Source organism: Lepidothrix coronata, unplaced genomic scaffold (genome assembly GCF_001604755.1).
Source record: "Lepidothrix coronata isolate B3197 unplaced genomic scaffold, Lepidothrix_coronata-1.0 Scaffold37, whole genome shotgun sequence".
Lineage (NCBI taxonomy): Eukaryota > Metazoa > Chordata > Aves > Passeriformes > Pipridae > Lepidothrix > Lepidothrix coronata.
The window spans coordinates 7334714-7357382 of record NW_016690217.1 but is presented as its reverse complement, the minus strand read 5'-3'; the positions used below and the strand labels follow the sequence as shown (position 1 = coordinate 7357382).

Below are 22669 nucleotides of genomic sequence, written 5' to 3'. Positions count from 1 at the left end.
CCTCTGGCCAACTGCCGAAGGAAAACTAACACAACGCAATTAAACGTGCATCTGGTGAGTAGAAAACACCACTTCACTTTTTCATTGCAATCAAATTCGCTCCTGATCTGCTTCCTTCCTTCTCTTATCCCACAGAGCAAAGAACTTTCCCTTTTGAGCCACTTCAAGAGGAAAGTCTTTCTATGTAAATTATTTTAAATAATATATGAATCCATTAAATGGGCAAGTTCAGCTTTTTATGAAAACAGAAGTATTTTATGCATCAGTGATTTGCAACACAAGATGTCAAGATAATAACAACTTACCTCCTAAACAATGGCTGGATAATGTTGATATGTGAAATGCGAAATACAGCATAAATTGTATGTAATGTAACATCACAGTGACATATTTTAAGGGATATTAGTATAAAAATTTAGAGAAAGAGATACATAATGTAAGTATTGTATATATATATAACCACTGTTAAAGCTTCAACAATGCTGACTTTGAAAAAAACATACATACTTTCCTAAGAATCAAGAAACAGCCTTACCTTCTGGCTCTGTGGTTTTAACAAAGAGAGACTCCATATGCCACTCAATCACACCGTGTGGAGAGTCACTGGGTAAAATGGTAAGTACAGCTCTTGCCCTCTTGGGATCAATAACAGCTCCTTTTGTGGTATCTTCCACACCCACAGTGGTAACATGGGTGAGTGTGATTTCCACAGTCTCTGAAAGTTCTGCAACACTGTCCGCAAGAATCGTCATCGTGATTGTGGACAGGGCCTGACCTTCTGAAAATGTAATCTAAAATTTTAGAGGGAGGGGGGAAAAAAAAAGTCAAACTTCTTCTCAATGTTGTTATACCAACTGTTTTATTCTGTAAAACTCTATCAGTTTTAAAACATAAATACACCCACACATATAGAAACATCTTATAGAAACGTAGAATACAAGTTTGGAAGGGACCTCAAGGATCATCTGGTCCAACCTTTCTCGGCAGTAGCACAGTCTAGACAAGATGGCCTAGCACCCTGTCCAGTTCAATCTTGAAAGTGTCAATGTTGGCAAATCCACAACTTCCCTGGGGATATTCTTCCAATGGATGATTGTTCTCATGGTGAAAAGTTTTCCTCTTATGTCCAATCAGAATGTCCCCAGACGTAACTTGTATCCCTTGTCTTTTCCATGTGACACCTTGTAAAAAGGAAGTCACCTTTGTAGCCACACTTTAAATACTGGAACATGATGATAAGGTCTCTCCTCAGCCTTCTTTTCTCATGGCTGAACAGTTCTCTCAGCCTTTCCTCATATGACAGGCTTCTCAGTCCTTTGACCATATTTGTGGCCAACTCTGGACCCTTTCCAGCCCGTCCATATCTATTTTCCACAGCGGGTACCAAAACTGAACACAGTATTCCAGGTGTAACTGGACAAGAATGGGATAATGACTTCTTTATCTCTGCTGGGGATAGCCTTCTTGATGCAACCCAGAAACAATCTGGTGGATTTCCACAGTGTTCACTCATATTGAGGTTATTAATGACCAACAGGACCTCCAGATCCCTTTTCCCAGAGCTGCTCCCCAGCCAGGTAGATCCCAGTGGGTGCTGCACTCCTGGATTATGTTTTCCAGAGTGACCTTACACTCATGTCTGGTGAATCTTCCAGCCTACCCAGGTCTTCCTGCAGGGTGGCTCTCCCTTCCAAAGTGTCCACTTCCTTACTCAGTTTGGTATCATTAGCAAACTTCATCAGCAAACTTTACCCAGATCACTTATGAAGATACTAAATATAGTTGGGCTCAGTATTCATCTCTGAGGGTCCACACTTGTGACAGTTGTCAATCTAAAAGCTGTCAGTCTGAAAAGGAGCTATTTACCACCACCACCTCCCGGGTACAGAATAATACATCAGTTTCTTTAGGAGGAGGCTGTGGGAAACTGTACTGAAAACCTTGGAGAAGTCCAGGTAGACAATGGCTTTTGTTTTTCTTACTAAACCGCCTTTATCTCAAGCCTTATTTTTCTCCCCATCCTGCTCAGATGGGGAAGTAAGAGAGAAATAGGTGGGAGTCTGTCAGCCAGTGAAGGTCAACCCACCACATATATATGTCAAATGAAGGATGAACATATAACATCTATCAAAATTACTGCTAATTGAAGAAGTGTCTATTCTACTTTGGTTTTTTTTCTTCAGACAAAATGATTGATACATGCTTTATGTATCTAAACTATATCTATATTCCAGTTTTGGCATCACTCATTTCCCTTCCGCTGATTTTTCTCTACATTTTTTTAGGGCTTTGTGTCTGCTACAGACAGCCACCAGGTGGTAGGCTTTACCTTACAGAACCTGGCTCCTCCTGGTCCCAAGGCATACCAAGAGCTTTGGCTGGCAGCAAAGGCTGGGGTTTAATGGTTAGAAATCTAAAAAGTCTTAGAAACAGAGGAAATTGGAACTTGTCACATCCTCGTCGGCCACTTAAGGTCTCCGTTGTTTTGAGAAGGTCAGAAAAAAGGGCAAACACTCCCAGATTCCCATCTATGCAAGTGATTTGACATAGTAGCTGGATATCACTGCAGGAAGAAAGGAAGATGGGAACAGGATACTACAGGTAAGTATTTCAAGTGCCTGGACAGCACTGCAATATCAGTTTCTAGAAGTACAGGAGTGATGCTGAGGTATTATGTGCCAGTCAGAAGTGCAAATTGCCAGAACCAGAGGAAAGGACCTGAAAGAAGGAATTAACAGAGAAGTGGGGCAATCTAACATGTTGTATTATCCTTCTTTCTCAGTACATCTGTACCTATTGTCTGAGACAACATAGACAATGTCTGAGACAACATAGACAACAAGCACTTCTTGTTGTGCTTTCCCACTAACAGTGATATTATTACATACCATTCCCGAAGTTGGAAATACATCACTTGTGCTCCCATTAGCAATCCACTCTACTGTAACTCGTCCATATGTTCCTATTAAACGTTCAATATTCAATGTGATTAAACTGTCCTGTTCCATTTCTTCAACTTGCTTAAATAAAGAACTCTGGAAAACATACAGTGGCAGAACCAAAACATTATTTTCGTACAAAGAAAAGTTTCTTTAGGGAACTGGGTATTCAAAGGGAGCCAGAGACACTGAGCATCAATAAGTTAATATACTCTGAAACAGCCAAATACAAGTCCATTGATTAAATGTATCTCAATTTAGAAGTATTCAACAGTTTTAAGCTTCATAGACATTAAAAATCTAAAATGTCAGACCTCCTTATCCTAAGGCAAAAACCCCAACACTTTTTGCTATTTTTTTACTACAGTATTTTATGTCCAAATCATTTGAAGCAGATAACAAACATGTAGACCTTCAAGATAGACATATTTTTACTGCTGTTACTGTTTACACAAGTCCAGATGCAATGTTTCATTTCAGTAACAATTCCTCTGTGTTTCATATATTTAACACATATCTGTTTAGATAACTTCTACAGTATTGGATGATATAAGAATTAACCACTCTAACTAATACCTTTAGTCTGACATTTTTTCCAAGTTATTCTGTTCAGACAGATAGGCTCATCTTGTGGTACAAATCAGGAGAAGGAAAAGGATTTTTACTTAATTCCCTTGATTAACCAATCAGTAGCAACTCTATGATGACATCATATAAGCCATCTAAAAACTAAATTTTTAGGTAGTTGAAAAACTGTTAAAGTAATATGTTATTCTAAATGTAAGGGGATTCTAAAAATTCCACAATACGGATAGACTGGAACTGAGTTTCTATCATCTTGCATCTATATAATCAAATAGCAATGCTAAATGGATGTCAATAACCATCTAACTTAGGTTGCTACAAGTCTTTAGAAAAACAATCCCTTCACATGTTTTAATTTACAGGTTTTGTATGTTTATTTTCCATTATTCAGAAATTATATATACATATTTTAATGATTTACCTTATAGGTTTTACCTGAGCAAATGCAATGACTCCATAGGCATTGTCATTGGAAGGAATAATTATGTTAACAAAACTGTGAACACCAATCTCTGCACCTCCCTTAGGGTTTTTCAGCCACACCTTAAAGCATTCTTCCTCCTCTGGGATGATGTCATCCAGGATATTTATTGCTATCACAGCTTCCATGTCCCCAGGCTCAAATATCAATTCACCTGAACTAGCATAAAAAGAAACACATAAACTGTAAACTGAGGATAGCTGATTAATGAACTTTGAAAGCAGTACTGTAAATTTAATGAGCATTTTTGAAGCTAAAATTGTTGCTTGTATTCCTAAGTAACTGACATTTAAAGGTTGTAGGTTAAATGTCCTTTTTTTTTTAAATTACAATAGAGCACAGAGTAACTGAAATTACTTATTAAAGTAATTTCATTTATCCTAAATAAAAGTTTTAATAATACCAAGTTGAAGGGGATAATAGCAGGTCTATTAGCTCCCAGGATGGAGATATCGACTGGGAAAACTTTCAGGTGTATCCTTGATGATAAGGAAGTCAGTACGTAGCCCTAATGGAGAAAACAAAGGCAGGCTGTAAAGTTGGTAAGCCTAGGATGTGGGAACTGCAATAAGGCCTTGAGCTTTACCAAATGTATCGCCCATAGATCCTAGCCAATGAAAGCGCTGTTGCTTGCTTACCAAAAATAAGGATAGTGCTTGCTGCTAGCAAAGGGGTATAAAAAAGCAGATGAGAAAATAAAGAAGAGGAAGGTATCTTTTCTGCACATAACTGACTCCTTTTATCTTTATTGGCTGTCACGACTCTACAATGACACCAAGTCATAACTGCAAGTTCCTTCTTTCTGTGTTTTAAAGCCAGTTGTGAGGACTTTGACTTCAGAGATCCTAAAGCTGCCTGTGAAACGTTCTCTTTAGTGTTAATAAGCACAACACCCACAGAAGTCTATAATGGTCTCCATTGTAACAAAAACAGTATCACATTAAAAGGAATGCAAGACCTGGAGAAAGTTATATAAAACAAAAAACCTACCTAGGTATAAAATCTGACTGGTTGGAGATAGTGGTGAGCTCATAAATCTGGGAACTGGACTCTCTGGAAAGAGCAATCAAGCTCTTATTAGAGTTCAGAGACCTTGCAGTGGCTGAAGAGATATGATCTGCATAAGGGGCTTCCAGCATCATGGAAAACTGGTTCCCTTCTGAGTTCCAGGAATACAGTGCTGTTGTGTCCTTATCAGAGAGCAGGATGTGAACTACATTGAGCAATGAGGAGAAAAAAAGAAATATTCAGTGACATAAGTTCTTCTTGTAAGGCCAGAAATGCCCTTGGCAGCACAACTGTTAAAGTACCTCTTAAAATCTGAAAAAAAAAAAAGAAAAAATGAGCATATTCAATTCCAGTACTATACATGAGGTCTTACCTAAACCTGAAGGAGGCCTGAAAACGTGGATATTTCTTACAGCACAGACTGGAAGAGACTGAAAGTGTCTGAAGGCAGACTGCCCTGTCTCCCAGATGAATATTTCAGAAGAATTTCCAGATTCTACAAAGGAGAAAAGTCACAAAACTTACATTATATTGCTGCCTATTAGTAAAATCACACACTAGTGGCCATTCAAAGGTAGAGATCAGCAGCTTTAATTAAAAAGTGAGACCAAGGATCGTATCTTCCTTTTTACTTCGTGTATAACTCCACAGCACAACTTATCTCCATCAGATGATTCATCTAATTACACCATTTAAGGGCTTTTCTGCACACGTTCACACATAAGAACACTAAAAATGCCAACAGACAACAGTCAGTTGTAAAGAAACCTATGGACTGCAATATAGACTTTTAAATAGGCATAGGGATGCAGACATAAAAGAATGCCTAAAAGTTCGTACTTGTAATAAAAAAACTCATGTCCTTTGCTGAACAATGATCTTTGCATATCAAAAAGCTCAGAAAAGCTTAGAAAGATGTAATTAGCAGCTAGATGAATGGAATTATTATTTACTATTGTTCCTGGGAAAATATTTAATTGGTTTCATAAATATTTGAGAACAAACACAATACTTTTATTTTCTGAAGAACAAAACACAGATTACTTTGATAAGATACTTATCATCAAATTGTCACCCCTTAGTAATATTTTCATCCTTATCTAAACTCCATTATCCCAAATGCCTTTGCTACCAAACAAGTAGTATATACTTAGAAAACTCAGTGTTTGTTTTCTGTTAAATACCTTCTGCAATAATTAAGTAGATATCAGATCCAGAAGTCCAGGTTTCCATATGTTTGATTTCTTTTGCTGGTAACTGATGAAGATTCCTAAACTCATTATTCAACCACTGGTACAAGAGCACATTCTGGGTGTTATTTGTAAAAGAAACTACTAGGTACATAATCCCTCCTCGAGGAAACAAGGCAATGTTCAGAGCTCTGTAAACTGGAAGTTGATAATGCAGCACAAATAGATCTCTATTCCACTGGAAAACCTGTGGAAATATGAAATATTTTTTATTATATATATTCATAACTAGCACCAAGAGAAAAGAAATTAAGTGTCATGATAAATTAGGATGACTTGTAATTAATTGAATTCCTCATTTCTAAGGTGAATCCTACATTAAGGTAGAAGCACATTGGTAAGTAACTACACTACTGTAAGCATCTGTGCCTGGTCTTCAGATGACCAGGTTTACAGTCAGAAGCTCTCTCTGTTCTAACAGGTGCTTAACGTGATAGATTTTAAAACCAAAATAACACTAGCAATACAATCAAACTAAGTATAAACTACATGTTAATGTAGGAGTGTTGTTACATTTAAACAAGTCTAGAAGTTTAAGTCCTGTAAATCTGTACTAGAAACATAAGGCAATTTTCAGAAATACATATTTAGGTTTTTTTAATTATCCCTTCAGAGTTCAAACTCAAAACTAACCAAATTACCCAAATCAAAGGCATAGAAGACAAGTGTACTCAAACCTGGATGGAACTGATATTGGTGGTGTGACTCACAAAAACCAAATAGTCTTCTTCATCTACAGCAAAATGTTTGACATGTCTGGTATCCAAAATAGAAAGAGTCTGTATCTACAAGGGATATATGGCAAAATGGTATTTGTAAGTCACTTCAAGTAACAAGTTTATACATATACACACACACATTTTTAAGAAATTTCAAAATTACATACAAACTATATATAAAAAAAAGTACAAAAAATTTCATAGATGTAATTCTAAATTTACAACACTAATATGACTTATCATATGTTTTTCAGAAAATGCTCTATGACTTCTTTGCTCCACAATTTCTTTCTTCCCTTTCCTGGTCATTTTATCCCACCCCCAACATATAACAACACAGTAGACATCCAGTTGTAATAACTGTGGTTATTATATTTAGGAATGGTATTGCCCAATTTAGTGTTCCCACTGAAACACTCCAAACCACGCTGCCGCTCACTTAATCCTCTCCCCACTGTGGTGGGATGTGGAGGAAAATTGGAGGCACAAAAGGTAAAGACCATGGGTTGAGATAAGAATAATTTACTGAAAACAACGAGAGAAGAAAATGAAGAATAACAGCAACAGTATTAAAAACTGAGGGTACAAAAGAGCTGAATGATTCACACGCGAAAGCGCTCACCACGTAGAAGAAACACCCTGCCCTGACCCGCGGAAGGGCCCCATTCCCCTCTAAGGTGGTATAGAATAACCTGTGGGTCCCAGCCACGTCCCCTCCTGGCTACTGCAAAAATTGACCCTGTCCTGGCCAGAACCGGGACAGTAAGTTGCATCACTGAAGTCAAGTATAGTGTTCAGGTCCCAGACCAGCTGAGCACAGAGTGCCTTTTCCTAAAACGTGGCTGGAGTGGAGGCCCTTCCTAATCCCATTATTTCATGATTTTGTAAATAAAACAGATTTACCTTCAATAGTTTGCGTCCAGGCATGAATGCATACACACTGCTGTTGGAAGCTCCCTGTCTGGCTCCTCCATGAGTAATCACAAGGTAGGGAGAGGTACGTATTTGGAAAGACATACAGCTCTTAGGATTCCACATACTGAAATCCTGAGAGAGGAATAAAAAAGTAGAATTCAGATTAAAATTTTTTATTAGGTATTTTTTTATTTTTTATTTTATTTGTATTATTACCTCAACAGCAACAAAAACTCCTTTCCACTGGTAGAGAGTAGAAAACACAGCTGGAGGAGTACGCAAAAGCACACCATACAGAACTTCTCCGAATGGAAAAAAACACCAGCTAGCTGCTGACTGCTCCACAAAGCTTTGCAAGACAGACAGGACATTGATACTACCCCCTGCAATACAGTAAAATAAAAAACTAGTTATCCTTGAGGTCTTTTACAATGCCATTTTCATTATTTACTTGCCAAAAGTACACCTAGTATCAGAAATATTGAAGTTGTCTTTAGATAGCTGGTATGAGTGCGTGCAAATGCATGGAAATAGTATAGCACTGAGGTTGTAACGAGAGTTAAGCAATAAATGCATTCCTCATATATTACAATTATACGTGGAAGATATACAGGCAATTTGAGTGTGATTCGGTGACTCAGTCTGGAATTTGGGTAGTGAGAAAATTAGCTAGATAGAAAAAAATAACAGTGACACAAAAACTACAAAATGTGTTCATCCTCAACAAGCAGTCAAGGCACTAAGATTCTTAAACTGACTAAGTCAGCTGATGCTTACAGAAAATAATGTCTCTTATACTGTGTTAGAAAAATCCAAAGTTACAAAGTACAGATTTTATAAATCAAAGGTCTAGTGACAATATAAGAACAACAAGAAAAGCAATACAGATTATTGAAACTCTGGCAGCAGTGGCTGATGACAAGCTGACTCTTAAGTAGCTAAGCTCTTTTATCTATTAATTTATGTGATCAAGTCTGAATAGGTGAGTTATATTCCAAAGTTACATCTCCTATATTTTTGGCTAGTCTCTGGCTATTTCCACCCAATAGCAACGGACGCTCTCAGTAAAGTGAACGTACTGATGCCAAATGCAGTATCCGACAATGTCTCCCACTCAACACTCACAGACACATTGAGCCCATTACTCCGTGAAACTTTCAAATAAACTGTAGTGTTGGCTTCTTCAACTGTGAAGATATTTGTCCTAAATGCGAGAATTGAAAATAAATTTTTAAAAGCATTATATTTATAGTATACAAACAAGATTCTTACAGTACAATTCCAGTGCAGAATATGCAATAAAAGGAAAATACTGATTTTGCTATCTGATGTACTGACATTGATTAAGGTTATCCAGTGTTTCCTAACACAAGACCTTGGCAAAATTATAGGGAATTCAACAAAATCTTAAACCACCCTGAAATGCAAGACATCAACCTTACAGTTAAAGCTGAATGATATCTCAAAACATCATTCCATATGACAGAAACACAGAATCATAGAATGGTTTGGGTTGGAAGGGACCTAAAAGGCCATTTAGTTCCAACCCCTGTCCTGTACCATGGGTGGGCAAGGACACCTTCCACTTGACCAGGTTGCTCAGAGCCCCATCCAGCCTGGCCTCGAACATTTCCAGGGATGGGTCAACCCTAGCTTCACCAAGCAACCTGTTCCAGTGCTTCACCATCCTCACGGCAAAGAATTTTCCCCTAATATCTAAACTAAACCTACTCTGTTTCAATTGGAACCCATTTCCCCTTGTCCTGTCACTACATGCTCTCATAAATAGTCTTGCCCCATCTTTCCTGTAAGTTCTCTTCAGGTACTGGAAGGCAACAATAAGGTCACCCTGAAGGCTTCTCTTTTCCAGGATGAACAAACCCAATTCTCTCAGTCTTTCCTCACAGAAGAACTGCTCCATCCCTCTGATCAACTTGCTGGGCCTCCTCAGGACTTGCTCCAACGGGTCCATATCCTTCCTGTGCTGGGATCCCAGAGCTGGATGCAGACTCAAGGTGGGATCTCACCAGAGCAGAGCGACAAAATCATCTCCCTCGACCCGCTGCCCACATCGCTTTGGATGCAGCCCAGGACACACTTGGCTTTCTGGGCTGTGAGTGCACATTGATGGCTCATCTCCAGCCTCTCACCCACCAGCATACATAAGTTGTTCTTGGCAGGGCTGTGCTTGATTTGTTGATCCCCCAGCCTCGATTGATACTGGGGGTTGCTGTAAGAGTTGGGGTTTAGGAAGGATGCTGGATGAAACATCCTGGGGAATGAATTCCCAAAGTACTCCCACACATGTGTAATAAACTAAAAGAATGATTCGAGCTGATTAAAAAGAAAACAGTGTAAGGTCAGTATAACCTAGAGAAAGAAGAGAAAACAAATCGTAAAACTTAACTGGGCCCCTATAAAGACATAAAACAAATTACCTCCCTTTTACCTTGTACAAAATTTATAGTGAAGATACTCTGTTTAGTTAACTAGATGATAACACCTTTCTTGAGAATTTATAATTGAGTTTAAGAAAAACATCTGTTGAATGTCTGAATTAACAGTGCATATTATTTATGCTTGTGAGTAGATAACACCCTTGTGTAAGAAAAATATCTGTTAAATGTCTGAATTAACAATGTATAATGTTTATGCCTATGTATAATGAATATTAATGAAGTAGCTGGGAATAAAAGTAGGATACTATGTCTGCTTTGGTGTGTGACAAGCCTCCCAAGTCACCGGGACTCGGCTGCTTGGACACCACAGAGCTGTTTTTGCTCTCACCATATAATAAATTCTAACTGGAAATTACTTGAATCGGAGATTTTATTTCTCACACATGGGTAGTGAGAAATCCATGGTAATGGGTCAAGAGACTCACGTTTTACTTTGAACCCACGTATATAAGGTGTTGTCTCATTTGAATAAAGAGGATTTGGAGCTGAACCCTCAACCAGCTAGCCAGGTCTGTATAATTTATTTACTTATTGTATTAATAAGCCACAGGTGCTCTAACCCACGTGTTGCACATTGCACTTTTTCTGTTAAACCTCATGAGATTCCCATGGGCCCACTCCTCAAGCTTGTCCAGGTAATATGGCCCACTTGGTTCTGAAAAACAGCCCTGAGTCAGGGTGTATCTCACACAAGCTTAAAAAACTTAAATTGTAAAATGTGTGATTTCCTGGGCACTGATCTAAGGTTTGGAGCTCTTGATATGTATTATTATTAGTAGTGGAATGTTAAGGGACTAATGAAGTACCATTTCATGAAAAAAATCCATAGAGAAATCAACATTTCTAATGATGAATAGTCCATTTGAAGTGGTTTTCTGTTTTTCTGTATAGCAGTAATAGTATTTGATAGAATAAAAATTTAGTACCTATTTGTAAGTGGGTAGATGCTGAAAAGCCCCAGTGGAGCCTGGTTCTGTAAAATCGTAATCATAGTTTGCACTTTTGTGCCTAGTCTGGCTCCTCCAGTTGGATTGAACAGGGTGACAATAAAGTACTCATCCATTTCTGGTTCTCCATCCAGGATTGCAGAAATATGCAGAGTCTGACAAGAAAACAAGCACAGAAAGCTGCTGAGACTTGACAGCTAATGATGACATACTATTCAGACCCTGCTGCTTTTTCTGTTCATTCTCTGCACAGCTCTGGACAGCACAACAGCAGCTCTTGAAACTGGAGTGAGGCAGGGACAGTTCAGGCCCAGGTTCTAAAGTCATCCCTCTGCTGACCTTGCAACACTAACACAAGCATAACTACTTTTTTTTATTATTATTTTTCCATTCTCTTTATTCTTATCCTAAGAACCATATTTAGAGACTGTATTAAGAAATCTTTTACTTGCCACTTCCCACAGATCTGCTAAACTGGCCATCACTGAGGTTCCAAAAGCACTTCAGGTCAAGAAATTGAAAACCAGCATTTCCAGCAAGGTTTGTTTCAGATTCTACTCCACTAACCGTAATATACTAACCTGTTACTGACCCCAGCTTCACTGAAAAAATAAAATAAAATAAAATAAAATAAAATAAAATAATAAAATATAATAAAGCAACCATTAAACTTCAGAGCAGTCAGGATTTCACACACTTAAGCTAGCTCATTTTCTAATAAAATAAAATAAAATAATAAAATATAATAAAGCAACCATTAAACTTCAGAGCAGTCAGGATTTCACACACTTAAGCTAGCTCATTTTCTAGCTGACATTCTTGTGGGGACAGCAGAGAGGCAGTGAGCTTAATACTCCTGGAAAGATAAGCAGTTTTCAATTTCTATGACTCTGAGAGCTCTTCACCTTTTGCCATTGCTGCAGCATACTTTGTTCAGTTCAGGCCACATAACAGAACAGGAGCTTTACTCCCACTTTAACTACTTAGACTTGTAAATTATGACTTCATGTCAAAGTTTGTGTTTCAGCTACGTACTAAACACATACAAATAAGTGGCCCTATGCATATATAAATATTATATACCCTTTATATTTTCTCAGTTTACCTGAACTATTACAAAGAGCACAATATCTACAACAAAGCACCTTCAATTTTTATGCACTCCCATGACAGTTAGCTCCAAGAATGAAGGAAAACATCAGAAAAAATTTGTACATGAAAAAAACATGGACATTTCTGAAAGCCTTCCAAAAATTTTGAAAAAACTTTCTTCACTTCTTTGGTAATAACTATCATATTACCTTGAATCTGACTCCCTCTTCCAGTACAATGTATCCCTGAGAAGGGGTCAAATCCACTGATGGCTCTGAAGAATTAATTTCACTTACAAGATACTGAACAGTCACAGTTCCAAATATCCCCTGAGGAGGTTCTCTAATAATATTTAATACTGCAATGCTTTCCATCAGATGGAGAGCTGTTTGCTCTCTTAGGAAGAAGTGATCACTGTTATTGAACGACAAAACTCCATGTCCATCATCATTGGCAAATATAGTAACTGTGGCTTTTGAGAAATAAATGATGGAAATATTGTTTAATTAATATAGTAAAATATAATTGTACACATATACAAACAAATACATATATACACGAATCCACTCTTCCTTTAGTGTATAATTACTTGAAGAGAGTATGTAAGTATTTTGCTTTATCTAGAAATATTTCTAGAAAGGAAGAATCCAGACTGTCTTATTAAAAAGTTCACTTCTGCACTTTTTGATTCCTTATTTTATATATTATTTTGTTAATTTTACACATTTCACAGGGATGTTTAAGAATTTTCCAAAAGAGACTAATAATCTACCACACCAGGGCTATGGTGTTTTCTTAAATATTCAGAAGAACAAAATTAAAATCACTGTCACTAAAATGACAATTCTGAAGAAGGAGAACATCAAAACTAAGTTTTACCTGTTGTGTTCTTCCCTAATTCCAGGCCCAGAGAGGGATTTGTTAGAATTAACTGGAACTTTTCAACACCTTCAGGAATATCATCATCAAAAATCGTAACAACAACAGACTTATTCCTTTCTCCATCAGCAAAAAAAAGAGTCTAGCATTGAAGCACAGAAAGCATTGAACACTCAACAGCTGTTAATATACAGAGAAATTTTAAACTAAGGCAAAGCAGAATTGTCTTAGCTAGGAAGGAAAGAGGAGGCAAGAAGAGCTGTACTTTCTATGTATCTTAGAAATTGATTGAAATAGAAGCAAAATAGTTCAGCATACTGCAGAGTGAGGACAAGCAAGAGCAATTCACTTTGAGAGTTCTGTTGCAAAAAATATTAAAACTTACATGGAATCTTATATGCTCTTGTCTAAGGAAATTGTATTTGAAATAGATGGTTGAAAGTTTACCATGTGTCTTATATTTAAAAATGCTTCAGTACTAAAAGAAAGAAAGAGTAAAATAAGATGACTAATTCTATCTCTTTGATCATCTATTCAGATGATCAAAGCAACTGAAACATGCTGAAAAATCTAGCTGTACTAGTGATCATTCTGCAAAATAAACAAGAGGACATTCTTTTAAGGAAGTTGAAGGAATGAAAATTACTAGATTCAGAACTCTTACCCTTGAGGTCACATTAAAATCCAAACCCAGCTGTGCCTCCAAATTTTGGGCATAAAAAAATACAGACACATTCCCATAAGATCCTTTGTTTCGGTATGCCATTATTGTCAGATCCCCGTGAGATTCATTAACTTCAAAACTAAAATGAAAACCAAGACAATGTTCACTGAGCATGTTGTTCTGAATAAAATGGTAGATAATTGTTATATTTTCACTTCAAATCATCCCATCTGCTTTATAAGTAAAAGGCACCATTATAGTAGCAGCATCATCACCAATGTCGAATGCAACCTTTTTATCTTTGTTTCTTATATAAATGGAATTATGTAAAAATCCTATAGGATGTTGTCCTTTTTTTCTTGCTTATTAGTGGCAGATTAAGCCTGTCTATGGTCACAGATGCCTTCTTCCTAGCTCCTGGAAATCAGATAAAAAAGGTCTGGGAGATGCCAGTGTGTATGCTTACATGGATGCAGAGGCTGGAGCAAAGGATGGAGGCTGCAGGAGCGATGGAAGCTCATAGTACAAAAGGACAGCAGCGAAAATAACTACATGGTAGCATAAGATTTCTGAGTAAACATAATGTAAATGCTAGTTTCCAGCATGAGAATTATCTTATACTTTCCAGTTCTGCTGAACTGAATGATATGTTGCCATCTCAAATATGGGACCCTATTGTTAATAGAAGTTCTACTGTTAACTGAAAATTAAAGTCACTGAGCAACTCCAATCATTAACTGACACAGAGAGTTCTTCAAAGAGACAAGACTTACTTGGTACTTTCCCATTCAACTACTCCCCTTACTCCATCATTAGCATCAATAATAATTTGTGAAGTTAAACCTTCCACATCTAAAATGGAAAACAGAAGGACAAATATGAAGAACAATGAAGTCCATTTTCATTATTTTCAAGCATAACAGAAGAATTTCTTTATTTCTCTACTAATTTTGTACAAGAAATACATAATTTTCCATTTCTAAAATATGGAGGAGAAAAAGGTCATGGGGAAGATAATTTGGAAAGCCTTAAAGAAAATCTATTTTTACTACCTTACTATTAGAACTGCAAGACAGTGCCTTGAATTACAACTGTTACATTTGATAATGCATAGAAAAAAAAGACTAAAGAAAATTTAGAAAAAAAACCCACAGCACAGGAAAATTAGAAAATGCCAAAAGCAAGATTTGCCAAGGAATCTCATTTCATCTTCATTAAGTGTTTTTATTATGATGACATTTAATGTTCTGCAGACTGTGCCATTCTGAGTACAGAAGGGAAAATGAGTAAGAAGGAATAATAAATGATCCAGTATTTCATTTCCTGTTTATGTTTCAGTGCCTGATCATAAACCTTAATGACACACACCTCAGATTCTGCTACAAATATAGAATTATTAATTTCTTATAGGCAGTTTATGCACTGTAACATTCTATCACTTTATAAAAAAATATGTATCTTCACAGTAACCCTGAAAGATGATTGCATGTATTGCCCTGTGAAAATACTGAAAAATTGCTAGATGCCAGAAATGTCCACCACTTTCAGGGACCAGGACCTGACAGTCAGAACTTGATTTTTCTGAGAACATAATACCTTAATTTGTTCAAACAGCATCACATGATTACCTCAATTTACGTCAATTTACTTTTAATAAGACTTAAAAAGAAATGAAGAAAGAATGACGATGTCTTCAAAACAAATTGACTCCACTGGATCTATAGTAAATACAGTATTTTTAGATCCATTTGAAAGATCTCTACTAAATCACATAAAACTAAATAAAAGGTCACTGCTACAAATTCAAACCTCACACTATGAGGTAATGATGAACATCATCAATAGCTGCAACACCTCTACATATCAGAAACGTTACTGAAGTTTAGATATCCATAGAGAGTGCCAGCGAATATAGACCCTTTATCTTCACTCCTAACCTGTGTTTTCCCTTGTTGTGTTATAGTCCGATCAGTTCACCCAAGACCTGTAATACTTCACTTTCAACATCAGACCTCTTTCATGGCTGGCATGCTTCCCTTTCCCTGATGCCCCCCTGCCACTCTACTCCAGCTTAGAGTCCTTCTTCTATCCAATAAGTTTATTTGTTTTTCTTTCATCATTCCCCAGTGTTGAACATTTTCCCATTTCTTAATTCCTTGACTTTTGTATTAAGAGTCAGGCCTTTTCTTCCACCTTTTCTAGAAGATGGGAGCAAGAGAAGCATGGTGAAGACATAGTTGTCTTTATGTTTACTGTTTCTGCTCCATATGTGTGAAGCCTCATATCAGAAACAGAGGTCACTTAAGTTCCATGTGTTTGTACATCACAGACACCCTAGACCTACACTACCTACTGCATCCACATGGCCATAACAGGAACAACATATACAATATATTCCAGATGTGTAGAATTGATTGCACATGCCAGTATCATGTGCAGGACACCCATTTTTCAATATTAGACACCTAGACTTATATTAAATATTTTCTGTGGGGTATGGCATTGCTGTATGTCCTAAACAAATGCCTTGCATCAACAAGGAGCTAAATCCTCAATTATGATAATTGATAATCCTCAATTATGACAAAGAAAATATACCAACAGAGAAAACAAGATTAGAAAATAGTCTGACAACAGAATTCATTGTGACATTTTATAATAAGGACAAGCTTTTGCCTTATGGATTAAAACTATTATCTGATCATCCTAAGTACAGAACAATTTAGTTCAGAAAATCCTTTGTACTGTAATGTTACCCTTTTCATGTTTTAAATTTTAGGCTCGACTAGTCATAGCTCAGTGTCTACAAACCAGCAATCAGTCTCGCAAATTACCTTTCAGTCTGTAACGAGTTAACTCTGTCACTTCAACACGCATGCAAAGGAAAAGAGGAAAGAGTCATAGAAGATGTTAGAAATAATCAGCATAATTAGCCTCTAGTACCACAGGATAACCCAACTGCCTTTAAAGCCAATGGCAGCTCTGCTACCAAATTCAGAGGCAGAATGAGAATCTAATTAAGCAAACAATAAGTTCACTGGAAGAGGAGAAAAATCATAGAATATAACTCCTAAAAGTAAATCTGATAAAGAGCAATAAAAAGCTGCTTTTGAAAGAGTGAGCACAGGAACCACATGAAGGAATTTTTTTAGACATGTTTGTTTCCATTATGTTCTTGGAAATTAAAATCACATTAACTGACTGCTAATGAAACTTCTGAGATAACTGTGCTCTCCACCTGCTAATTACTATCTAACTCCTCTGTGAAAATTGCCTTAGAGTTTTTACAGGGCTTTAAAAAGTAAGAAGTCGTGTAATAATGATTATATTTGATATTCTACAGTTTCATGCAGAGTTGGCAAGTTGGCAAGTAAGTGGAATAATGAGAGTAATGCCAGAGTAATATAATATGATTGCAACTGATACAAAAATAAAGTTAAACATAATTCTGCATAAGTTGTTTTACCCAGTCTAGGTAGGGAAGAAGTTGAATGGTTCATAATAAGTTCCACTGAAGTCAAATTAACCAAGAAGAATTCTTGCACTTCTGGCACATCGTCCTACAAAACACAAATCCAGCACATCTTCTTTTCATTTCCTCTAAGAAACTGTAGCAGAAGTTGCCAAAAAGCAACACACTAGAAGTCTCTTACATTATGGCAACATTTTCCTGCAACACTTTCATATAAAATGAATGAATTATGAAGTAAGACATTTTATTTCATGGAAACAACTGTGTTGACACTGAACTAGACATGTGAATAAATTTCTACCCAATTTTAAAGGCATAAATTCCAACCATTGATAAGGTAACAGCCTGTAGCAAGCAATGAATTACACTGGTCTGAATATCAGATAATAAAGTCTTAATGAGAGAGCTTAATTTCATTTAACTATAGGTAGTACTGATCTCTGTTATTATTTATCCTTATGTGAAATTACAATTAAGATACAGGCTTTCTAAATTACAAAAGAATCTATAGCTTCAAGTAATACATAGGTTGCAAGCTTCAGGTTCCACAATCTTCTCTTTTCTGTGTAGAGTGAGAGGGTATAGAATTTACCTCTAGAATAGTAACACTTATGACAGCTGATGTTTCTCCTTCTTCCAAAATCAGTGAGTCAGAAACAGCTACATAATCAGCTCCTGGTTCAGCCAAGGTCCCCTCTGTCTGATTACTTAAGGTGACCAATCCTGGAACTGTGGCATATGTAACATTGATAGCACCTGTTTAAAATATGACCAAAAAAAACAACTGTTCTCAATTCTTACATAATGCTTACCAGAACAGACAAAGAAAGGAAATCAAATGCTCCTTGACAAAATGAAAACCCTAACTGCAAACCAGAAGGATTAAAAGAGTAATCTGGAGCCAATAGAATTTTGTTTTTGCTTTTAACACGCTTTCAGTCCAGCCTTTGATGATTTGTCCAACAACACAGGACTTGGAAAGCATTAGGATCAAATGTATTCAGGCATTTGAGGCGCTGGGGACTGAAAATATTACATTACTGAAGTACTACCTGCTACTTCTAATGTATTATTAATATCAGGTTCGGTGCCAAGGGAAGTAGAACGCTTCAGGAACAACCAGTATCTAAGAAAGGCTCTAAAGGCAGTGCTAAATCTAGTTTCCTTCCCAAAAAGACTGACAAAGACTCCAGTAAAGAATAAAAACTAGGGAGCACACTGATAAATTTTACTAAGGGGAAAAGTTAGACATAATTTATTTTTTTTAATAAAAAAGCCACGTCTCACTAATCTGTCAGAGCAAGTTAAGTAGCAAATTTAAAGAAAGTGATCCTGGAGATAAAATGACAGATGAAATTCAAAGCTAGTCTTTATGAAATATAACAAAAGGTATAAAAGAATCTTAGTATTAACAAATAATGATAAACTTTTTAATTAAGAGATTTTACATTTACCAGACATACTTAGAATAAAGTATTAATTTCCTGAGTAGTGTTTGAAAGTTAATTTAGATATTGATTGATATGAAAAAAGAAATGGGAAAACATAGAAATACCATTAAAATGCCTCTACAAATCTGTGGTGTGTCCAGATCTTGAATATTTGTTTTAACTGGTCACTTCACTTCAAAACAGATAACAGAAACTAGAAGAGAGTACCAAAGATGTCTAAATATACTCTAAAAATGTAATTAGAAAATGATTACACATTATCTCCTAATGCAACTTAAAATCCTCAAGCAACTAATACAAGTAAATATTTCTGCACACAGCACATCACTGAATTCTGGAAGTTAGTACCACCCAATTTGATTTTAAAAGGAAAAATTGAATTAAAAAAGAATACAGAATTCTCAGAGGAGAACCAAATTCAGTGGCATGAATGAAACTTTTTCCATGGGACATTCCTAAGCTGTCAACTTCTGCAAGTTTAGAGGCAAAGATGTGGGAATGATCATTTCATTCAAGCTCCTTTTCTCATGCTTTTTATTTCTTCTGGACAGAGCCATGCTTCAAGACAGATTTGTCAGACATAAAGATACAATCCTAATAGCCAATTAGCTGTGTTATATGCCACAACAGACCCCTTGCTGTGAAATTGAGGGCTAAGGCTCCAGTTTTAGCTAAAACTTAGTTTCCAAGCCTGCACTAAGGGCCTAGAAGTTCTGAAAATATCAACTGTATCCAAGATTTTCTAAATTTCCAGCTTCCCTGTCATAGTTTTCATCTGTCTAATAATTTCAAAAACAAAACTTAACTTCTCTTGGAGTTGTTATACAAACCTAGAGATCCAAATTCTCTGTTAATAAAAAGTTGAACTGTTTTGTTTTCCTCTGGAAGTAAAACTACCCTGGATGGAGAAGCAAAATTCAATACTCCATGTGGTTCATCACTAGCTTCTACTGTCAGAACAGCTTCATATCCCTGACTATCCAAAATGGCAGCACCTGAAGAAGAAACTCCTGCAAAAGAATCAATGGACTACAATTAATACAGCATTATGCAACTAAAGATTTGTCTTATATTACTGCTACTGTTACATCCAAATGACAGCTAGTAACAGTGCAAATGACATCAAGCCAAACACGACTGCTGACTGAAGTTCACAGACAGTAAACTTCATGGAATGTATACATAATTACATTCTATAACAAATAAAAGAATATTCAATCACAAGAATTGTATGCATACGAAGTATAGAGTTACAAAACTGTACTAAGAAATGAGAAAAAGGGCCAGTGCTAAATATCAACTTTCCTAAATTAATTCTATTGTAAAACGAAAGAGAAAGTTTTCCTAAGCATTCCACAAGTTAAAATTATATTCAACTTCTCAGTCATTCCATTAAGAAATTACTAACAGTCTTGCCTTGATGAATAGTTACATTAATTGATACTTATCCTGAAGGATTACTACAGTAAACAAATTATTAATGCAAGTTGGCAAGGCACCTAGCAGCAACACACCTTATGTCACATTAATTTGGTTTTTAGATATTAATTCCAATTTAACAAAGGGTATTTCAGAAGGGATGCAGTTTCATGCTTTTCTCGTTATGATTTTAATGGAAGAATAAAATATGCTGACATCCTGGAATCCAGAGACAGATCAGAAAGACAGCTTGACATGAAAAGATTGTTTTCAAAGATAAAAATATCCACTTATTTCATGGCACTTGTATCCAGAACGTATTAGTATGCTCAAGTTTATATTCAGTTAAAGGGAAGCAAATAAGCACTGAATTAAACAGTCAGTTAAGTAAAAATGCAAAGACACTGTGGGATTTATATATATATATACACACACATATACAAAGAAGTTTCAATAAAATGTGAACAAAATTTGCACAGTTTACAACATTTGCAGTATGCTTAGCCCTATGCTTCCAAAATTGATTAATACATAGGAAAATATTACACTACTAAAAGGAAATTTTATGATATAGCAGGCTGAAGTTGTGCATTACCTTCTGTTTTGATGTTGTACAGGATGATGCGGTATTCTTCTTTTTCTTCAGGAATATAGTCATCCAGCAAGTGAACATACAATGTTGTATTCAATGTCCCCTATTTATTTTGTTGATAAAATGGTCAGTCATTAGTTTATAGAGTACAAGTGATACCACAGTATCATATGTATTTTGAACAATACTTTTAAGAAATGTAAACTTAAAGTATCTAAAACTATAAACTCCCTGCAGTTTAGAACTCCTGGAGTAAAGGGGTGAGTAAATAACCACATAAAGAAAAAAAGAAAGAAAGAAAAAAAGTGTGCTAAAAAAGCACACTTGTTTCCTCAGCTCACTTCAAATTACAATATTCTCTTGTAGCCACTAGATTTGCTTATGGACTTACCTCAGGAAAAAAGAGTATTCCAGAATAGTTTTCAAAATTTTGTTTTACATTATGTCCAACTATCTTCCACTCAACAGTAACATTTCCCAGTCCTGGGGCAGTTCGTACAATATGAAATTGTAGCTGTTCTCCTAGGAACAAATTATAAGATATAATATTTTGAGTTTCCTCTCCTACAATTCAACTATTAAAATGAGAAGTCAAAAACATGCATAAGAGTTAAAATATTTTTTTCTGAAAGACCTTAATATTTTTAATAGTGAGCTTCACAGTAGTTATATAACACATTCATTTTTAACATTGAAACAAAACCCCCACAAACCTAAACTCTTTCTTCCTGGGTTTCTCTGGTTTTAGTTCACTGTTGGAAAAAACTGTCTGGTTTTGGTTCACCCTTGGAAAGAACTACCAAAATATAAGGAACCTGGTACAAATGAGTAAGTGCCATCAAAACATGCACAAAAAGAAGAGCAGTATTGGTCTGTGAACTACGCAACAGAGTAAATGCTGTATACTCAGCTATAGCACAGTTTTCTACTACAACTAACTGGCAAGGAATATGTTCCTAATGTCTGCAGTGTCTTTTGACTTTACACAGTGCAAACAGAAAAATGCTTGTAATTACCTGCAAGTTCCATTTATGTGAGTTTGAACTTAAAAATTTTATCAGTGTTAGAAAACATCCAGAAAAAAAATCCACAATTTTAAAGTATTTAAATTAATGTTTCATAATTTGTAATGTATATTGTATAATAATTTATTATAATTGGAATAATCAGTATCAAATGACAATGTGCATCTATAAGTAATTACAGTACTTTTTCCACAGGTAGTCATTTACTCACCCATGTTTCTCGGTCAGATTTACCAAAATCTTTGCTATTCCTATCCAGTAAGAAATAATAATACAAGTACTAATCAGATTTTGAAGATTGAGTGTTATTAAGTTAATTTCACTATTTTAAGTTTTTTAATATTCCACCATTTTAAATATTTCTTTAGATATCTGCATTTATCAATGAAGAAGGAGATCTCCACCAATCCTCCTCTTGTTCCCCATTTTAAGCTACTGCACTGTGTTTTCACCTAATACAGTCATAGCCACACATCTGTTGCAAGCTCTACCTGTACTAAAATGCTACCATTGCCCTCAATAAGGTGATAAAAAATATGTACACCTTGAAAAGAATACTCATTTGCTTGACAGAAACTTTCAATAATAAATATAAAAGGTAACAATATTTGAATTTATGTCTGTTAACTTTTGCTTTCATAACAAAAAAGATTGTTACCAAAAATTAAATAAAAGCACTGAAATTATATAAGGCCCTTAGGTAACTAGTTTGGTTGTTCTTTGTTGCTATAATGCAATGCACTATTTTTCCACAAGCTGAAGAAATCACGTA

At 35.9% G+C, this 22669-nt stretch overlaps 1 protein-coding gene across 1 annotated transcript in view; it reads right to left on the bottom strand.

Moving 5' to 3' along the window:
• Window positions 1-22669, bottom strand: part of ADGRV1 (adhesion G protein-coupled receptor V1) — a 272818-nt gene that overhangs the window by 173092 nt on the left and 77057 nt on the right. Inside the window, exons 40-60 of the mRNA XM_017812706.1 lie at window positions 21264-21394; window positions 20876-20975; window positions 19692-19871; window positions 18003-18166; window positions 17405-17498; window positions 16773-16802; window positions 14712-14790; window positions 13939-14077; window positions 13275-13416; window positions 12605-12867; window positions 11283-11458; window positions 8977-9101; window positions 8114-8280; window positions 7886-8029; window positions 6941-7048; window positions 6198-6450; window positions 5387-5509; window positions 4996-5218; window positions 3960-4164; window positions 2889-3035; window positions 536-791 (exon numbers count right to left, since the gene is read on the bottom strand). Of these exons, the coding sequence (XP_017668195.1) occupies window positions 536-791; window positions 2889-3035; window positions 3960-4164; window positions 4996-5218; window positions 5387-5509; window positions 6198-6450; window positions 6941-7048; window positions 7886-8029; window positions 8114-8280; window positions 8977-9101; window positions 11283-11458; window positions 12605-12867; window positions 13275-13416; window positions 13939-14077; window positions 14712-14790; window positions 16773-16802; window positions 17405-17498; window positions 18003-18166; window positions 19692-19871; window positions 20876-20975; window positions 21264-21394 (3249 nt within the window). The remainder of the gene's footprint in view (window positions 1-535; window positions 792-2888; window positions 3036-3959; window positions 4165-4995; window positions 5219-5386; window positions 5510-6197; window positions 6451-6940; window positions 7049-7885; window positions 8030-8113; window positions 8281-8976; window positions 9102-11282; window positions 11459-12604; window positions 12868-13274; window positions 13417-13938; window positions 14078-14711; window positions 14791-16772; window positions 16803-17404; window positions 17499-18002; window positions 18167-19691; window positions 19872-20875; window positions 20976-21263; window positions 21395-22669) is intronic.